Raw genomic sequence first — 21,650 nt, 5'->3', positions numbered from 1 at the left:
AAGACAAAACTTGCAAAGGCTGAAAGAGCTTTGGTGTCAGAGGAGACAGGGGTTTGAATCCTGATGCTATCATTCCCTGCTTTGGACAAATCCATTTCTTCACCTCTTTGGGCCCCGATTTCTTCAATGACATATTAACGAGGTTATGCTGGAGAACCTTGAAGGAAGGTCATTTCCAACTCTAAATCCCATAATAAATTATTTGATCATGTCAACTCCAGATGAGATAAAATAGAATTGGAAAATCTAGTGCTGACTTTTTACTCTAATCCTAACCTTATTTATGACCTTATTCCTGATGCTAATTCTAACTCTGGGCTTGCGGCTGGAGAAAAAGGTTCCAAAAGATTTTCCTTTTTCTTAATACTGATCACACAGCTTCTCCACCTCCTATTTTGATCCTGTCACCATGATGATTCACTGCTTCAGGCTAGCCTTTAAGATGCAACTCAGAAACCATCTTCTGTATGAAGCCTTTCCTGCCCTCCTTCATGTTGGTGTTCTTCTCTCCCTAACTATCTTGTATTTAACTATTGCCTATGTGTATGTATGTATTTATTAACTATACTTCGGCTGTGTGTATTTTTATATGTATTTGTTGCCCCTACCACTCCATTAGCTTGTAAATTCCTTTCAAGTATGGGTTATTTCATTCTTTGGACATGTATTTCTAAGTCCTAGCACATAGTTATCAATTAGTAAGTGCTTGTTGATTGATTAATTGAAGATAATAGAAAAAGGGGAGGGGATCATAGGAGGGAAAGGTAGAAAAGGATGAAGTACAGCAATTTGTATCCAAGAGGTGAAAGAATGGAATTAATATAGCCTAAAAGACCAGAGTGCTTTTCTCTTACTCCTCCTCCACCCCTTTCTAGGACTTCTTTGCTCCTTTCTAGAACTGTTTTGATCATTGTACATAAGGTTAGAATGACACTAAAGAAAGTTTGATTTTCTCCATGATACTAGGGCAGAGTTTTCCAGCGTATTCCCCAGAGATCATGCCCAGATATGAATGGAAAACAGATAATTTCAAGCACCAGTAAGAAACAACAGTGCTTCTTTGGAGACAGAAAAGTAACCTTGCCTGTGGTGTGACTGATTTGGTCATTTCATTGACTTTTAGTCAATCAATCCATCAAAAAACCATTTCTTTTTTTGCAGGGCAATGAGGATGAAGTGACTTGCCCAGGGTCACACAGCTAGTAGCTGTCAAGTGTCTGAGGCTGGATTTGAACTCAGGTCCTCCTGAATCCAGTGCCAATGCTTTATCCACTGCACCATCTAGCTTCCCCCTCAAAAATTCATTTTTTAAAAGATTTACTATTGATGAGCCAGGTCCGAAGATCTGTGATTTTACAAATGTGATTTTACAAATGACCTATTATATGTCAGGCACTGTGCTAACCTCTGGGGATACAAAAAGGGGCAAAAAGTCCCTGTCCTCCAGGAACTTACAATCAAATGGAGACAAAATCCTCCCACCAATGCAGATTAAAACCCTTTTAGAATTACTATAGTCAATACCAAAAAAAATCTGGCAGCCAGCTTCTTGGCCCTTAGCAAATCTGGTCCTAGAAGACCACCACATAACTTATCACTAGTCCAATGTTTAATACCTTCCTAGCTTTGTAGAGAGCTCTGTCAGAGATTGTATTCCATTGGAATAGCCTTTGACAACCATGAGTCAATGTTTTGAGATATTCAGAGTTTGTCTTTATAGGCAGTAAGCATGTTGAACTAGAAGGATTTCTAGACTGAATACTAACTGAAATCAGCATGCCTATTATACCTGCTCAAAAACTTAGTATTTGTACATGGACAAATGAAAGAATCTCAATTTATTTCACTTTAAAATGGAGGTAATAATTATAATGCCTACTTCTCAAGGTTTCCACGAGGACAGTTCTATTCTACAAACCTTGCAAGCACAACAAAATTATTTTCATTTTCTTTAGTGAATGGGGAAAGAAGGAATCATATTTTAATAACACATTTGTATAACATTTTACAATTCCTGAACTTCACAATAACCCTGTGAAGTAGGTAGTTCAAGCATGATTATCTTCTCTTTACATATGAGAACACTGAAGCTCAGAGATGATATGATTTGTCCTCAGTCTCACAGTCATTCATCTCATAAGTGCTAGCATTTATTATCAAACCTAGAGCTTCTTACTTCAAGCCCAACATTCTTTCCCCTCCACTCTATCTAGCTGATTTGGTTTGCATCAGGATCCATTTGGTCCATTACGTAAAAATATACTATTAATGTTACTAGAAAAACAAACTGAAAAAGCCCCATGAAATTGGCTATGCAATAATTGGCCTAAGTCTTTAGAGTTCTCCACATCTTGGCATTTTGTGGGTCACCATTAGTCTCTTGGATTCCAGAACTCTTTGATCTGTCTGTTTTTAGCTTACAAGTATGCTGGCATGGACAAGTTTCAACGGTGCATACATATGAGTTTTTAAAACCCACAAAGGGCCATGGCTTAGCTTTCACATGGAAATTATGCTATGATTTTGATATAAAAAATGGAATGTAAATATACTTTCTATGTGCATGGAAAGGAGAGGGTGCTTGTAGCAAAGAGGGGAGTACCATTAATAACACTGTCTATGAGTCAAAGATGATTAATTATGACTAATGAATGACTAATTCTGCTTTGTAAAAAATGGATGATGCTATTGTTTCTCACTTAAGGGTTGTTTTTTTTTTTTTTAAATCATGGTTCATGCTTTAAGAAAATGTTAGCTGAGAACCAAATACGTCAGCCTTAGACTTACTGTAAACTTTCCAAGATATACTTAGTTTTCTCTGTTACAGATTTTCCACAGGCTTAGTCAGACTGAATCTCCCCAACCTTACTAACGTGTTCTCCTGGGATCTTGAGCTTTTAGTGATGAACATATAGATGCTGTCATCATGAACTAGTTTCTGGGATTAGCAATATCCGTATGAGAAGACATTCAAGTTGCTCTAAGGACCACTGGAAGAGATTTGATGGGAGGACTGAACAGACTTAACTGTGATTATTGCTGCTTCTCTTGATGTGAGCCCTATGGTTCCCCAGATGGCTCTATTGAAAATACAGCCCCAGCTTTATTCACAAGACATACCAAAGAGAGGATGAAAACTCAATTGACGATTTATCATTTTAGAGTAAACTGAGATAATTAACAAAAAATTTAGAGTTTGAATGGGACCTTAGAGATCATTTAGTCCAGAAGTACTGAACCTGGAATCCACAGACCATCCCTTCCCCCAAGGCATGCGTAATCTTGAATGGGGAAAAATTACATCTTTCTTTTCATTACCTGCTAACTGAAATTTAGCATTTCCTTTAATTATATTTCTTAAAACTATTCTGAGAATGGATCTTTTAGACTTTACCAGTCTGCCAATGGGGTCAACAAAAAAAGATTACAAACTCCAGATCTAGCTCCAAACCTGGAGCTTAAAAAAAGACTTTTCCATGTCACCAAGATTTTTAACAATAACAACAATGATATTACCTGATGTTTATCATTTAAGGTGTGTAGCCCTTACACTTAACCATGGACCAGCAAAATCTCAGGTTGGAGGAAGCAGGGCACGGGAGGGAGGGGGATGAAATGAAGGGAGAGAGAAACTCTTTCTGGGTCTTTTCCTTAAGGAGCAATCTGTCTTATTTCTTTGAAAATCTTGTGTTAAGGGCTAAAATTCTAGCTAGTCTGTCTAAAATATCCAATGAGTGGTCGCCAATAAATTATAAGCTTTAGCAAGAGTTAGACTTTTAAGCATTTATCAAAGAGAATAAGAATTTGGTAAAGAGAGAGGCCTAGATTCTTATCTATTAAAGGGAGAGCACATTTCTAGCTCCGCTCTCCACCAGAGTCCAAAGGAAAGCCTGAGACAGAGCACTAGTCTCTTCCTTCTTCCTCCCACTACCCAACGTCACTTTCTGATGCCAAAGAAAAGACTCCTGGTCTTGCCCTCAAAGGCCTCCGCTTCATGGGCGGAATTCTTCTACAGTAAGTCTCCAGCAGGTGGTGTCATTCCAATCGTTACACTCGAGTAGGAGACTTTTTATCATCAGTTGGTGTTTATTTGCCCCCATTTAAGTCTCTATTTTTTCCCTTTTAAAAATATATTAATTTTTCCAATTACATATAAAAACTATTTTTAATGGTCATTCTTGAAAATTTTGTGTTGCAAAATCTCTCCCTTCCTCCCCTACCCCTTATTGAGAAGGAAAACAATTTTATATAGGTTATACCTGTGTAGTCATGAAAAACGTATTTCCATATTAGTCATGTTGTGAAAAGTATACAGATAAAAATAAAACATGAAATAATTAAGTAAAAATAGTATGCTTCGATCTGCATTCAGACTCTGTCGGTTCTTCCTCTGGAGATAGATAGCATTTTTCATCATAAGCCCTTAAGAATTTTCTTGGATCTTTGTTGCTGAGAATAGCTAAGTCAGTTATAGCTGATCATCATATAGTATTGCTGCTACTGTGTAAAATGTTCTCCTGGTTCTGTTCATTTCACTTTGCATCACTACATGTGACGTCTTTCCAGATTTTTATGAAAGCATCCTACTAGTCATTTCTTATAGCACAATAACACTCCATCACACTCATATACCATAACATGTTCAGCCATTCCCCAATGGTTGGGCATTGTCTCAATTTCTAATTCTTTGCCACCACAAAAGAGCTGGTATAAATATGTTTGTACATATAGGCCCTTTTCCCTTTAAAAAAAAATCTCTTTAGGATACACACATAATAGTGCTTATTGCTAGGTCAAAGAATATGTGCAATTTTATAGCCCTTTGGGCATAATTCCAAATTGTTCTCCAGAATGGTTGGATCAGTTCACAACTTCACCAGCAGTGTATTCGTGTCCCAATTTTCCCACAGCCCTTCCACTATTTGTTATTTTTTTTTTGTCATATTGATCAATCTAATAGGTAGGAGATGGAACCTCAGAGTTGTTTCAATGTGCATTTCTTTAATCAATATTGATTTAGAACATTTTGGTATATGACTATAGATAGCTTTGATTTCTTCTTCTGAAAATTACTTGTTCATATCCTTTGCTCATTTATCAATTAAGGAATTATGCATTCTTATAAATTTGACTCAATTCTCTCTATATTTGAAAAATGAGGTCGATATCAGAAAAACCATGTGAATTTCCTCCCATTTTTCTGCTTTCCTTCTAATCTTGGCTGCATTGGTTTTGTTTGTGCAAAAACCTTTTTGCTTAACTTTATAGAAGAGTTAAAGCTCAAATGGGATCATGAAGAACCAGACAGGACTGAAAAAACTTAACAATAACAACAAAGCATTCCTGATAAACTATCTAGTATAGTACTTTTAGGCTTAATCGTTTTGTACTATACTTCTTGTTCTCTAGTTTCTGAGATTTCACTCTGGTTTAGCATGGCCATTCTCTATGTCTTCCACTTTGTCTCTATTACACCTTATTAGTCTCTTCTCTTGGGACTTCCCTTACAAAAAAATTGTGTTTTTCTTATTTCTTTTTTAATTTTCTTCCTGCCTGCCTTCCTGCCTGCCTTCCTTCCTGCCTTTCTTTCTTTCTTTTTTTTGGTGAGGCAATTGGGGTTAAGTGACTTGCCCAGGGTCACACAGCCAGTAAGAGGTAAGTGTCTGAGGCCGGATTTGAACTCAGGTACTCCTGACTCCAGGGCCGGTGCTGTATCGTTTTTCTTATTTCTTGATGCTAATCCCCTTTGACTCTTCCTGGCAAAGTAAGAGAGAGTAGAGGAACAATGAAACAAAGCTGTTTACCCAGAGGGCAAAGGTTTTGATCTTCCCATGGTCTGGCCACATTACTGGCTCTCCTATCATAGCCTTAGAACTGGCAAGGACTTGTGAGATCATCTAATCCCCTATTTTTATAGATAAAGAAACTGAAACCCAGAGAGGCTAATGGACTTAATCCAGGGTAATAGGATGATAGGAGTGTTAAGTAGAAGAGATGAGATTCCAACTCAGGTCCTCTATTGCTCTTTTTGTTACTATGTGACCAGCAACAAGCTATCTGACAATGAAATGGTGCTTATGTGATGCTTTAGGGTTTCCAAAGCACTTTACAAACATCTAATTTAAATCTCACAACACTACTGTGACATAAATGACATGGAAATTGTTTTCTCTGAATTATTATTAATAATTCAAGCTAATACTTCTATAGCATTTCCTATGCGCTAAGCACTATGGCACTTTACAAATAATATCTCATTTGATCCTCATAAGAACCCTGAGAAATGGGTATTATTATTCTTCTCATTTACAAATGAGGAAACTGAGGCAAACAGAGGTTACTTGCCAGGATTCAACTAACTTGTCCAGGATCACACAGCTAATAAGTGTCCAAGACTTCATCTGAACTCAGGTTTTCCTGATTCCAGGCCCAATGTTCTATAGACTGTGTTACTGTATTATAGATCAATCGACAAATGTTTTCAAAGTAATGATTATGTTCCATGCCCTTGTGATAGGCACGGAGGGATATAAAGACAAAAATGAAACAGTCCCTTCCCTCAAGAAGCTTGTATTCTAAGAGTGCAGGGGACAACATGTATGCATAAGGTTGGGGGATCGGGACTAGACCTGTGATTTCATTAGCAAAAGAAATTCCCAGATGAAGAAATTCCCTCTACCACTGTAGATCTGTATCTCTTCTGAACTATAGTCTTACCAAGCTGCCTAGAAGACTGAGAAGTGAAGTTACTTGTCCAAGGTCAAACATGTAGTACATATCAGAGGCAGGACTTGAACCCAGGTCTTTCTGGTTTCAAGGCAGTTTCTCCATTCACTACAAGACACTGTCCCTCACATGTAAGTATATGCTTACCATGCAAAATAAATAGAAGATAATTTGTTTTGGAGGAAGCACGTTAGCAGCTAGATGATACCGAGATTGTGAAGAACTAAATGATTTTTGCCACTGCACCATAGCTCATATTGTCAGATGCCTTCTATGAAGATGAAAAGAGTATCAAGATCAGCTATCACAATGATGGTAAATTGTTTAACTTGGAAAGGCCACAAGCCAAGACTAAAGTGGAAGGAGTGTGTGTGCGTGTGTGTGTGTGTGTGTGAGTGTGTGACATTTTGTTTGCAGATGATTGTGCATTCAGTGCAGCCTCTGTGTCTGAGCTGCAACAAAGTATGGATTGATTCTCTGTTGTTGCTTGTGTTAATTTTGGCATAGCAATTAACACCAAGAAAACAGGTTCTCCACCAGCCAGCACCACACCATCTGTACATGGATCTGTCAGCTAACGCAAATGGAAAAATTTTAAATGCTGGGGCTAAGTTCATTTACCATGGCAGTGTACTTTTTAGGGATGTACACATAGATGATAAGATTGATGCATGTATTCCCAGACCTAGCTCAATGTTTGAAAGGATCCAAAGTAAAGTGTGGGAGAGAAGAGGTATTAGGCTGCCTACCAAACCAAAGGTCTACAAAGCCCTTCTGCTGACCTCACACATGCCTGTGAAGCCTGGAGAGTATACCAGCACCATGCTAGGATACTGAATTGCTTCCATTTGAATTACCTTAGGAAAATTCTGAAGATCACCTGGCAAAATAAGGAACCAGATACTGAAATTCTTTCTCAAGCTGAACTGCCAAGCATTCAAACTCTACTACAGAGAGCACAACTCAGATAGTATGGCCACATTGTTCAAATCCCAAATGTACATTTCCCTAAAAGACTATTTAATGGAGAACTCACACAAGGCAAGTGCTCACATGGATGTCAGAAGAAATGATACAAGAACACTCTCAAAGTCTCTCTGAAGAACCTTGGGATAGATTGTGAAGCATGAGAAACACTGGCACAGGATCACCCAGTATGTCACACCTGAATCAAAGATGACACTGTACTCTATATGCAAAGCAGAATTGCAGTAGCTCAAAAGAAATGTGAGATGTGTAAATTTAGAGTCATCTCCATTCCAAATGTTTGTATGGACTATTTGTGCTCAACCTGTGGTAGAGCCTTCTGAACTTGTATTGTTTTGATCAGCCAAAGTACCTATGATCAGCCATACTGTACCCTGATCCCAACATAGTGATGCCATTTTGGTCCTCTTCTGAGAATGAAGAACAACCAGCACCAGGTATCTGAGGTGAGATTTGCACTCAAGGCTTCTTGACTTTGTCTCTCTTCTTTCTTAAGGAGTTTCAGATCCGGCCCACCATTTTTTCTCTACCTCAGTTTTTGCCTCCATTCTCACAGACATTAAATACTTTGGCTTCTTTTGAAGTGCCCTCCCTCTCCACCTTGCTTATTAGGTCTCTCTTCAGGTTGACCTTAGTCTTCTCTACATGAAAGTTTGAGAAACCTGTCAGTACATTAACTGAGGCAAAAAAACCTCACTTTTGGGGGGAGGCAAAGGCATTCATAGGAAGGTATGACTGAAGGATTTCTCCTTCTTCCTTAGACTGGACTCCTTGAAGTAACTCCTTTCCAGGAAGCCCCCTCTATATGACCTAGTTATTGGTGAGAGAAAACTTCCCAGGCTACTACTCATCTCTGGATTGGTTACTTAACTGCCTGGGAGCTGAACTTTCCTTCTCTTTGGGAATCAACTTGTTGAGAGAAATGGTTTTCCATATTCCAGGAGAAATTAGCCCATATTCCTTGGAGTCCTTTGGACTCTGAAATGGTCATCTCCTACTTCCAACAGGTGTTAGTTTGTTGGCATAACAGCTAGACAGGTGATGTTTTGTTTCTTCCCTCTCCATCCCACCAGGAAATCCTACTCTCTAACCTCACATAGTCCAGGGAAATCATAATGTGAGTCAGTCAATAGGAATAGTTGCTAGGCACAGTGCTAAGATTCTGGGAATACAAAGAAAGACAAAATACAGTTTCTGTCCTCAAGGGACTCATATTCTTCTTCTTCTTCTTCTTTTTTTTTTTTTTAGTGAGGCAATTGGGGTTAAGTGACTTGCCCAGGGTCACACAGCTAGGAAGTGTTAAGTGTCTGAGGCCGGATTTGAACTCAGGTACTCCTGACTCCAGGGCTGGTGCTCTATCTTCTGTGCCACCTAGCTGCCCCCAAGGGGCTCATATTCTAATGAAGATTCTATGCAAATAACTATGTGCATATATATATGTGTGTGTGTGTGTGTGTGTTAACACATATATAACATGTACAATATGATATATAATAACATAACATTTAATATAATATACAATGTTATATATTATATTTATATATAAAATTGAACAAACGCAGAGAGAGATGTATAATGAAAAGTATCTCAGAGGGAAGGCAGCGGGAGTACCAAGAAATTCTCCTGGATAAGGTAGGATTAAAGTTGAGACTTCAGAAAAGCCAGGAAAGGCATGAAAGTCATGAAAGCTATGAGGTAGAGGTTAGGAAGCAAATCACTTCCAGGCATGGGGAATAGTGAGTGAAAAGACAAGGAGTCCTTGAGAGATGTAACATTCTGGGAGAGGAACAGAAAGAAGGCTAATAGGGTTAGAGTTGGGGTGGGGGTGGGGAAGAAGAATAAGAAAGCTAGAAGGGTGGGTTGTGAAGAGATTTAAAAGCCAAATGGAGGATTATGAGTTTGATTGGGAAAGGAATACAACAGGGCTATATATTGTCACTTATTTATTTAACTAATATGCAGAGTACATCATGTGAAATGCCAAGTTGGATGAATCAAAAGCTGGAATTAAGGTTATTGGAAGAATTATCAAAAATCTCAGATATTCAATGATATCACTTAGATGATAGAAAGTAAAGAAGAATTAATAAGCCTCTTGATGAGAGTGAAAAGCTGACTTGAAGCTTAACGTTAAAAAAAACCCAAACAAACAAAAGCCTCCAAACCTAAGCTCTTGGAAAGTGGTCTCCTCACTTCCTGGCAAAAGAAATGGAAACAGTGTCAGATTTTATGTTCTTGGGCTCAAAGATCACTGCAGAGGGCAACTGGAGGCATGGAATTAGAAGATGCTTGCTCCTTGAAAGGAAAACTATGGCAAATCTGGAAAGCATATAAAAAAGTAGAGATGCCACCTTGCCAACAAAGGTCCATATACTCAAAGGTATGGTTTTTCCAGTAGCAATGTATGGCTGTGAGAGACTATAAGGAAACCTGAGCACCACAGAATTCATACTATCAAATTGCAGTGCTTAAACCTATCAGTTGTTCTGTGATAGGTTTTAACTGTTGTTTTTGCCTCATATACAAGTTCCTCAGGAGACAAGTAAATGTTCTGGGACTACTATCTCTTTGAGGACTTGCCACATTTTGTTGTGATCCACACAGTCAAAGGCTTTGGTGTAGTCAACAAAGCAGAAGTAGATGTGTTTCTCCATAATCCAGCAAATGCTGGAAATTTGGTCTCTAGTTCCTCTGCCTCTTTGAAAACCAGCCTGATCTGGTAATTCTCATATTCTGGTAATTCATTGCTGAAGTCTAACTTGTAGAATCTTAAGTACAACCTTGCTGGTATGTGAAATTAGTGTAATTTTTCAGTAATTTGAATATTCCTTGGCATTGCCCTTCATTAGGATTGGGATATAAACTGATCCTTTCTAATTCATTGGCTAATGTGGAGTTTTCCAAATTTGCTAGCCTATTGAATACCACACTTTAACAACATAATCTTTTAGGATTTTTATTAGCTCAGCTGGAAAAAAGCCCTCATTGCTATATGCTAATTAGGGTTCTGTTCATTACAGTATTATAATGGAAAAATCAGTTGATCTTGAGTCAGAAGGTCTGGAACTGGGTGTCACTTCATCCCTCTAGGCCTCAGTTTCTTTTTTTGTGAAATGAGTGGATTGGGAAAAATAACTAAAATTTCTGATTATCATATTTGCTGTGTACTAAATTGTAGATTCATAGGTAATTACTCCTCTTTCTCCACATCTGCTCCCTTTTACTTCCTCAGGTTGTTGTTATTGTCCTCAGCAAAAAAAAAAAAAAATGTAATTAGAAATCTGCAAGGGTTTGTTGGATGATTGTACATTGCTCTAGGTTTTTTTCAAAAATAGGTGCCATGTAAATCTAGGGAATTATTTCAAACTGCATATCTTTTACAGATTTTTTCTAGGAAACTGGCATTCATTAGCACAAAATAAATAAAACATTTTTATCCCTACTGAAGTTTGAAAATACAAGTGGCAGTAGAAGTACTCTAATGACCAAAATCTGAGTTAAATTGGTTGCCCAATTTTACAAATATTGTTACAGTTTTGTATGCTGTTTGAGACAGGTGTTTGTATTTTACTAAATGGCATTCATAAAATGAGGTGGAGTGGGGGATGGAAGTTGGAGAGAGTCATTGACCAAAGTGTACTTGGCTCATAGTGAATGCTTAATAAATGCTTGACCTGACCATATCTGTTATAAATATTTCTTAACAACAAAAATACCAAATAAAGATGTCAGGCTGAGTTCCAGGTCATGTGACCAATGAATGGAAGACAAGAAAATTTGTCTGGTCCCCACTAACTCTCAAAAACCCCTCCAAACTTGGGAAGAAAAGTAATACACTAGAAGAAAAGCAATTACAGCTGTCTTTGTAGACCAATACACCAAGAAGCTGAATATGATAGCCTTCTATGCTAACAACACAAAACATTAATCCCTAACTCACTCATTGTCTGTACCACTCCACAAACTCTGACAGAGCATACAAATAACTATTTTCTTGCCAATCCTTCAGTATCTGTTAGCATACCCTGCCCCTTCCCAGAACCCATTATTCTGTGGCAATAAGCATCGGACTTCAATTTTGCCTACCCACTTGCGAAGAGGGAAAGTGTAGTAAAAATGTTCTGTCTAGAAGTTGGGCAGTGCCCTCTGCCTGGTGGTAAACATTATTCAGCTAGAAGGAACTAGGTCAGGATGCCAGTATATTTGTATGTGGCTGCACAGGACCTGAAGGAAAGGAGATTAGCATCCAACTGAAACCAGTCCTGTCTCCTTAGAAACTTCTTAGAGCAGGAACTGGGACTAGTGAAAAGCAAATTTCTCCACATGCAGAGGCTAAGGCAACTTTAAGGTCCTCATGAGCCATAGGAAAACATAAAGAAAAAAGGAAACCACCTAAGATCTCAGGAGGAACAAAATTAAATTAAAAACCGAGAGAACAGGCAGATAAATCATCTGGGAAGATATTAAAACAAAAGGAAATATGGCTAAGAAGACATCTAAATGGCTCTAAATAAATATGGAAAGATAAAGGAAATACAAGGTAATTTCATGAGATCATTGATTTGGAGCTGGAATGGACTACAAAGGCCATCAAAATCAATGCCCTTATTTTATAGATAAGAAAATGGGGCCCACCAGTGTTAAATGACTCACGGAAGGTGACTCAGTATACTTGAGAAGCAGCAAGAAGGCCAGTCTAGCTATATGTTAGAGACTATGAAAGGGAGTGCTGCTTGAAAAAGGTGTAAGCTTGGAAAAGTAGTTTAGACCCAGGGTTGTGAAGGGTTTTAAATGACAAAGTAGATTGTATTTGATCTTAGAGACTAGAGAGAGCTAACAGAACTTGAAAACAAAGTTTTTGAGATATTTTCTCTCTTGTTTTTATATCACCTTCATTTGCAAATGCCTCCTCCCCTCCCCAAGCCTTCCCTCATATTAAAGAATAAAAAAAAGAGACAAAAAACAGTTCAGCAAGACGAACCAACCCTTTGACTGTGTCTGAGAGTATGTACAATATTTCATTCCCATGGCCTTGTACCTTTTCTTTTTTTTTTCCTTGTACCTTTTCAAAGAAGGGAAGTTGTGTTTTCTCATCTCTTATCAGAGCTAAGTCTATTATTACAATTAGGTGTGGGATTCAATTTCATTTTTTGTTCTTTCCATTTACATTGGTGCAATCAAATCCAGCCTCAGACATTTATTAGCTGTGTAATCCTGGGCAAGATACTTAAACTCTTTTTGCCCCAGTTTTCTCATCTGTAAAATGGATATAATAGCATCTACTTCCCAGGGTTGTGAGGATCAAATGAGACACTTAGCACATTTCCTGGCACATAGCATTCTTGTTATTATTGTCATTATTGTTATTATTACTCTTTTTCCTACTTCTGCTTACTTCACTTTGCATAAGCTCATATGTCATCTCATTTTTCTCTGAATTATTCAAATTTATAATTTCTTATGGTACAGTAATATTCCATTACATTCATTTATCTTAGTTTCTCCAGTTCCCAACTGATGGACACCATTTTATTTCTAGTTCATTACTACCACAGAATGCTATTATGGATATTTAAGTATGTACAGGACCTTTCTGTCTTTGACCTTCTAAAAGCATATGTCTAACAGTGGGATCTTGGAAATTATTTGTTTCCCCATGTCTGGAATGTACTCCCACCATACTTCTGGCACCTAGAAGTCTTCAAAATTCAGCTTGTATGACCACTATAGAAAGTATTTCCCAGCCCCACTGGCTGTTAGTTCATCTCTCCATTCTATAGGAAACCTTTCAAAATCCCTCTTAATTCTCATGTTTTCCCTCCATTGATTACTTCCAATTTGTACTCTATATAGTCCTTTTTGTACTTAGTTTTTTTTGCATGTTGTCTCTCCCATTAGATTGTGAAGGGACTGTTTTGCCTTTCTTAGTGTTTAACACAGTACCTAACACATAGGTAATAAATGTTTATTGACTAAGAGACTTCATGGTTAATTTATATTTAATTTGTATATCTTGTATATAACTATATGTGTACATAGTGTTTTTCCCAGCTAGATGGTAAGTTCCTCAAAGGCAAAGATTTTTTTTTTAACAATTGTCTTTGTATCTCCAGTATCTAGCACAATACCAGGCAGTCAGTAGTTGCTTATTGGCTGTGGATTGATTGACATTTGAGCATGATTCCAATTTGCTTTCCAGAATGGTTGGATTAATTGAAAGCATCACTAAAAATGTATTACTACTAGAACTTATTGAGCAGGGGAGTGACATGGTTACATCTAAGCTTTAGGAATCTCATTATGGAGGCTGTGTGGAGAACAGATTAGAGAAGGGAAAGTCTTAAGGAAAGGCCAAATTGGACAAATGGAGCAGTGCAGGCAAGAAGGGGTCATGCAGCTGGTGGGTGTTGGGTGTCTTGGACTACCAGTCCAAGAAGAAAAAAAAATGTGTTTCCATCTATTTTCAGATACTATCACTTCTTTCTCTGTAGATTGGTTGCCATTTTCATAAGTCTCATGTACTTTTAAAAATGCATTTTTAAAAATTCTGAGAGGGGTACATAGATTTCACCAGACTACCAAATGGGTCCACGACACAGAAAGTGTTAAGAAACCCTGTCATATAAGGGAAAAGGCAAGAAGGGCTAATAGTCTTAACTAGTATGGTGGCTGTAAGAGTGGAATAAAGACTGCATTCATGAGATATTGTAAAAGTAGAATTGATCAAACTTGGAAACTGAAGGGATATGTGGAATGATTGCTTCTCTCTCCTTTCATTCAGAATAAACCAAACATGATTTCTGATGGTCATCTTTGATCAAATCCCTGTGAAAAGTTGACAACAATTTCAAAAAAAGTTAGGTTTAATGAATGCTTGCTGAATGCCAACTATATTTGACTACATTGTGATAAGTATCTGAAAATAGATGGAAACACATTTTTTTTCTTTTCTTTTTTTTTTTCTTTTTTGGTGAGGCAATTGGGATTGGGTGGCTTGCCCGGGGTCATGCAGCTGGTGGGTGTTGGGTGTCTGGGGCCGGATTTGGGCTCAGGTGCTCCTGGTTCCAGGGCCAGTGCTCTGTCCGCTGCGCCACCTAGCTGCCCCTGGAAACACATTTTTTAAAAAAATGTTTTTTCCCTTTGACAATTCCTCAGTCTGAAGTTTGGGGAGTTTTTTGACTGTTTTTTTTTCTCACAACCTAGCTAATGTGGGAATGTTTTCCATGACTACTCATGTATAATTTATTTTGAAATGCTTGAGTTCTAGTGGGTGGGGGTGGGAAGAGAAGTTGGAACAATTTTAAAAAAAAAATTGATGTTAAAATTTGTTTTTACATATATTTTGGAAAATAAAATTCTATTCAAAAGTACATGAGATGACAAAGATTATATAAATAACTTAATATCCAAAAAAAAAAAAAAAGAAATTGAATAAGGCATAAATCAACTCTCAAAGGAAAAAACTCCCAAGACCATGTGCATTTACAAGTGAATTATATCATTCAAAGAAGAATTTTTCCCAATATTACATAAATTCTTTGTAAAAATAGGAAAATAAAAGTCCCTTACAAACTTTTTCTATGGTTGATATTTAAACTACAGAGACAAAGTAGAAAAGGAAATTATAAACATATATCCCTAATGTAAAAACATTAAAATATTAACAAATATTCTATAATAACATATTTAAAAGATTGTATCCTAAAACCAATTATATACTATGCCAGGTTGGTTCCATATAAGGAAAACTATAAATGTAATAGACCCTAGCTACTAGGGGTAATGAATCACTATTTGTCAAAAACATATAGCAAAACTGGGGGAAAAAAGCATGAAAAAACTTAGGTTCTAACCAAAATCTCATAATGCATACCAGGAAAAGATCAATGTAGATGCTTGACAGACATAAATGGTGTCACTATAAACAAAGGAATAAAGAAAAGATTGCTTTTCAGATCTATGATGTGAGATTTAAAATTGGATATAAGAGCATTAAACTCCCCTTTGAACTTTTCCCTTATATATATCCCAGACCAGTAAGAAAAAGAAGCCTCTGAGCATTAATCAGAGAGGTATTAGCTTTTATTGTTTGGGAATTAATTAGCCAACAAACAGGTCATACCGATTAAGGAAATAGGAAAGTAGAAATACAAATGAATAATCTTAGATCTAAGCTTAGTCTTTATTCTTTTATAAAACTCACTGAATCCCCAAACTTCCTGCCAGGCTGAGAACCAGAGCTGATCACCAAAAGTGCCGTGAGACAGAGAGCATGAACTTCGGTTCTCACTCTCACTTTTAAGTTGGCATCCCGGAAGTACAGCGTGCTTGGCCAGGCTGTTCGTCAAAGGTCTCCTCCCCAAAAGGGCGGTCCTTTAAAAAACCGCTTCAGTATTATGCACTCAACTCTCAAATGATTAAGCGAAAACTTCTGTTTTTTACCACAATGGACAGGGGAAGAATTCATCATCCATCAAGGAACAGAGAGTATCATAGATAACAAAATAGACGATTCTGATCACATAAAACAAAAAAAGTGGCACAAACAAATCCAATGCATTTAAAATTAGAAAGGAAAGAGGTAACTTTGAAAAAAATATTTTCAGCAAGTTTTTCTGATAAAAGCTTTATTTCAAACATATATGAAGAGCTGATTCAAATTTATGTGAAGAAGAGCTGTTTCCCAATTGAGCAATAACCAAAGAATATTAACAGGTGGTTTTCAAAGAAAAAAAATCCAAGATCTGTAAATATATTTTAAGAAGGTCCAAATCACTATTAAAGAAACATAAATTAAAAGAACCTCACACCCCATCAGATTGTTAAATGCCAAAAAACAAACAAAAAACCCATCTCCAAACTAGAAAATGAGTGGTTTAAAAGACTACAGAAAAAAACAGGCACACACATGCAGTTAGTAGAGATATGAATATGTCTAGTCACTCAGGAAAGTAATTTGTAACTATGTCCCTAAAGTTACTAAACTTCCCTATTATTTGACCCAAAAATACTATTCCTAGGCCTATATCCAAAAGAGATGAAAGAAAGCTGAAAATGATCTTATTATAGTAGTAAAGAACTGGAATCTAAAGAGGTATGCATCTATTGGGGAACAACTAAACAAATTATGATGTTTATATAATGGAATATTGTTGAGCCATTAAAATGATGAAATAGTTTCAATGAAACCTGAGAAGAAGTGTATTAATTGATGCAAAATAAAGTGAGTAAAACTAAGAAAAAATTTCTGCAGCAACAACATCATGAAGAAACTTTAAAAGACTTGAGAAATCGGATAAATGAAATGACCAACTAAGTTTTTAGGTCTGATAATGAAATATGATTACCACCTCTTGACAAAGAGGTGATGGACTCAAGATACCAAATAATACACATTTTTGGACATTGATAATATGAGAATTTTCTTTGACTATGCATGTACTTTCAAAAGTCTTATTTCTCATTTTTTTTCAATTGGAATGATTTGAAGGGCAGAGAAGAATAGGGAAAGAATAGCAAAAAAAGCTTATTAAATGGAGAAAATAGGGTTATTAAAGATTCTGTCTTAAAATATAAAGAACATAGCAAGAAGAAGCCCAGAAAGAAGCTCAGACAAGAACAGTTTTGAAAACTATACATTGAACTTATATAATTAAGAAGAAAAGCAAGCTGTAATAATAAAGCTCTATAGTTTCATGTACTTTTTTCTCTGTTCTATGATTAATAGGAAATTCCCATTTTATTTGGTGTTTAAGTTCAGAATACAAATAAAATAACCAAAATAAAAGAAAATATGTATCATCCCCTTGGATGGTACCCTGAAAAACAGGCTTGTGCGTCACATTGTTTATGCTGAGGGAGATGTGACTCTTCCATGGCTGAGAGGATGCAGAGAATGACCATCTGTACTTGCATGGAACATTAAGTTCAGTTGCATGGTGATATACACGATGAGTTGGTGAGAGGAGAAGGAGAGAGAGACTAGACTGGATCCTTCAATACCATGAACATGTATGGGAAACAGCTCCATTCAGTTCCTTGACTTCCAAGGAACTTGCAAATTTAGAGACTGCTGAGAGGATACCTATCCTGGGTAAGATTGTTCTCTCTATCCTAGTTGAACTGATATTTTTTCTTGCTCCCATGTGGAGCTCATTTACTTTTGTGTATTCTTTTGTATATACCAAACTGAAAAATTTCATATCTCTATTTGCTATTTTGCTTGGATTATTTATTCTCTTTAAAAAATATTAATAGTGACTGGCCAAAATATAATTTCCAATTCTCCAGTATGCTTTGTGTCATATAGATTTAGAATTGCATAGTTATTTTCCCTTATTCCACTATAACTAAAGACTTTACTTTCTAGAAGGTTGACATTAACCACATATTTGTCCAGATGCATCAGTTATGGTCATGATTTTGGAGGTGAGGGGAAACATTGGGTCTTCTCAGAAAGGGATTGCAATACTTGATTGGTTTGTCTATCAGTTCAATATTGATGGGTCTGTTCATTTCTGTAGAAGGGAAAACAATAAATAATCATTGCCCAAAGGTGGAATATAAGCAAAATATAATGCATCTTGTTAAGTACACAAACTATAATCTATTGCTTATGAGAGTTACACTCCAATATTGATGTGTCCCTTTTTTCTGAATTAGGGTCCGAATTCCATCATCATAATAAATAGTACTGAGAAAATGGAGCATGTTTAAGTTGTGTAAATTTAGAGATATGGTTTTTATTTTAGATATTTGGATATTTTCTATCAGAAGAAGATGCACTTGCTTCTCAACTTGATGAAGAAAATCTGGTTTTCCTTGTTTCCAGAAAACAAAGAGTTGGACTTGCAGGTAGTATTTTTAACATTCCTATAAATAAATAAGGGTTTTAATGTTTAAATCTAAAATGAAAGCTATACATATTTTTCTATAGACTTATTTAACTAATTACATTTAATTGTTTTGAATATAGGAAGAAAGGGGATAGGCTCTCATACAGAATCAACTTCAATCATCAAAGAGATAGACATAATATAATTGCTCCATAAATTAAACATGAAGGAAAATCATAGAATCAAATAATTAGAAGAGACTCAGCAGTCACCTAGTCCAACTTACCCTGCCCAAAGCTTTAATATTCCCTATAAAAACCTAACAAATGATTATCTAACCTTCATTTGAAGACCTCCCTCCAAACTCACAATTTCTTTTCTTAAATCATAAAAGCATTTTATTATTTTACAGTTACATGTAAAAATAGTTTGCAACATTTGTTTTCACAGGATTCTTAGTTCCAAATTTTTCTCTCATCCTCCCTTCCTTCCCCCATCCCCAAGACATAAAACAATCTGATATAGGCTATATATGTACAATCACATTAAACACATTTCTGCATTAGTCATGTTGTGAAAGAAGAATCAAAAGGGAAACAAAAGGGAAAAACATTAAAAAAGAAGAAAAAAACTACAGAAAAGTAGAAACAGTATGGTTCAATCTGCATTCAGAATCCACAGTTCTTCTTTCTGGATATGGAGAACATTTTCTATCCTGAATTCTTTGGAATTGTCTTGCTGAGAAGAGCCAAGTCTATCACACTTGATCATCACACAATGTTGCTGTTACTATGTACAATGTTCTCCTGGTTCTGCTCACTTCACTCAGCATCAGTCCACTTAAGTCTTTCCAAGTTTTTCTGAAATCTGCCTGCTCATTATTTCTTATAGCACAAATAGTATTCCATTACATTAATATACTACAACTTGTTCAGCCATTCCCCAATTCTTTGCCTCCACAAAGAGAGCTGCTATAAATATTTTTGTAATGTGGGTGCTTTTCCCTTTTCTATGATATTTTTGGGATACAGACTTAGTAGTGGTATTACTTGGTCAAAGGGCATGCACAGCCCCATACCCGTTTGGGCATAGTTTCAAATTGCTCTCTAGAATGCAAACTCACAATTTCATGAAGAAATCACTTAACCTCTGTTTGTCTCAGTTTTGCCATCTATAAAATGGTGTGATGACAATAGCACCTACCTTCCCAGGATTGTTTTGAGGATCAAATGAAGTAATAATTGTAAAATGCTTAGTATAGTGCCTGGCACATAGTGAGCAAAATATGTACATGTTAACTATAATAATAATTATGATGAAGATGATGCCCATCCCACTTTTAGAGAATTCTGTCAGAAATTCCATGTCTTTATTTTGAGCTAAAATCTGCTTCCTTCTAAGTTTTACCTATTGGTACTAGTTCTGCCCAATGAGGGAGATTTGAGAAGCCTATAATCAGCTTTTCCTAAAGAATACTACGAAAGCTTTAATAATCGCAAACTAAGACTTTGGTAATATGGTAATATCTCACTAACTTGGACTCCAGTAGTGAATCAAACAATTTACAAAATATTTTGTAATTAAGCTTTTAAAATTCTCTAATTCAGACTGATAATGCAGCCATAATTTGTTTGAATTGGGGAGGTTTCAGAATGGACCTAATTTTAAAAGACCTTCTAGATTTTAGGAATATAGAGGTAGATTACCTAATCCCAAACCCTTATTATATAGTAAGAAAATCAAGGCTCAGAAAGGCCGATTCATATGCACAGTGTTGTACATCTACTTATTGCCAGAGCTAGTACCAGAATCCTTACCTCATTCCACTCACCCTCACTTCTCTACTGCAATATGTTGGTCCTCTGGGAATATGGTACCAGGACATTTATTTCATGTTCATGGATAAGAATGATGTCATGTGTTGTTCAGTCATAGCTGATTCTTCCTGATCCCAATAGGGGTTTTCTTGGCAAAGCTACTGGAATGGTTTGCCATTTCTTTTTTCCAGCTCATTTTACCGATGAAGAAACTGAGGCAAACAGGATAAAGTGACTTGCCCAGGGTCACACTACTAGTAAGTGTCTGAAGCCAGATTTGACCTAAGGAAAATGAGTCTTCCTGACTCCAGGCCCAGCATTCTATTCACTATACCACTTAGCTGCTCCATGATGCCACGTATTATTAACTTAGAAGAAGTCAGGCAATCAACTAGCATTTATTATCCTCCTACTATGTCCAGGCACTGTGCTTCATGCACACTTGGGCTTTTTCTTCTATCTGAGCATATTTGTTCTGAAGGGCAACTAGGTGGCACAGTAGATAGAGCACTGGCCTCAAAGCAAGTTCAAATCTCACCTCAGACACTAGCTGTATGACCCTGTTTGAGTCATTTAAAAACTCAGTGCCACTGGCAATTATCTAAGCCTTTAAACCATTAGCCATCTGCATTAGTAGAGGTGTCTGAGTCACAGGCTTAATTCCCTTGACGGAAGTTGAAGGTTGGAAACGATTAATCATTGGCACATCAGCACCACATTAGGTGTAATAAACTATGTGCTCTTTATTATCCAGGATAGCTCAGTATTTATAGCAGAAAGCCATAAAGAAATCAAATACAGTCTCTGCTAGAATAATTCTAAGAGAATAGGAATAATTTTTCAACCCTCCAGCCTTGACCTGGCAGAACTTGTTCCAGGCTTAGGCAGAGCAAGGTTTGTACAGCTGAGTCTTCGGGCCCCTGGGAGGCCAGCCAAGCATTGTCTCAGGAATTCAGGCCTTGACCACAAAGTTTCCTAAGAGACTTGCTGCCTCAGTGACCATGGCCCAAGCCTGGTGAGGGGGAACTCAATCAGAGGGGCTACAGAGAGCCCTCTGGGTTCGCCATATAGAGGCAGGTTCCTCATAGGATGTTCCTTATACCAGTGAAATCACAACTCTAGTCCAAAAATTCTTCTCAAACTCCATACTAAAAGACTTGATTAGATAAAACATTTACTAAGTACTAACTCCGGACCAGGTACTGTGGTACTATGTCTATGCTCTGTTGATACAAACACAAGGTATAAAAAAGGTCTTTTGAGGGGCTTGCATTCTAACTGAGGA

General features: G+C 36.8%; 1 protein-coding gene across 1 annotated transcript in view; it reads left to right on the top strand.

The window, feature by feature from the left end:
• WDR64 (WD repeat domain 64) overlaps positions 1 to 21,650 on the top strand; it is a 182,175-nt gene that overhangs the window by 7,247 nt on the left and 153,278 nt on the right. Inside the window, exon 3 of the mRNA XM_044003187.1 lies at positions 18,465 to 18,567. Within this exon, the coding sequence (XP_043859122.1) occupies positions 18,465 to 18,567 (103 nt within the window). The remainder of the gene's footprint in view (positions 1 to 18,464; positions 18,568 to 21,650) is intronic.

Source organism: Dromiciops gliroides, chromosome 4 (assembly GCF_019393635.1).
Source record: "Dromiciops gliroides isolate mDroGli1 chromosome 4, mDroGli1.pri, whole genome shotgun sequence".
Taxonomy (NCBI): Eukaryota; Metazoa; Chordata; class Mammalia; order Microbiotheria; family Microbiotheriidae; genus Dromiciops; species Dromiciops gliroides.
The sequence above is the reverse complement of the archived record's forward strand: the minus strand, read 5'-3'. Positions and strand labels throughout refer to the sequence as shown.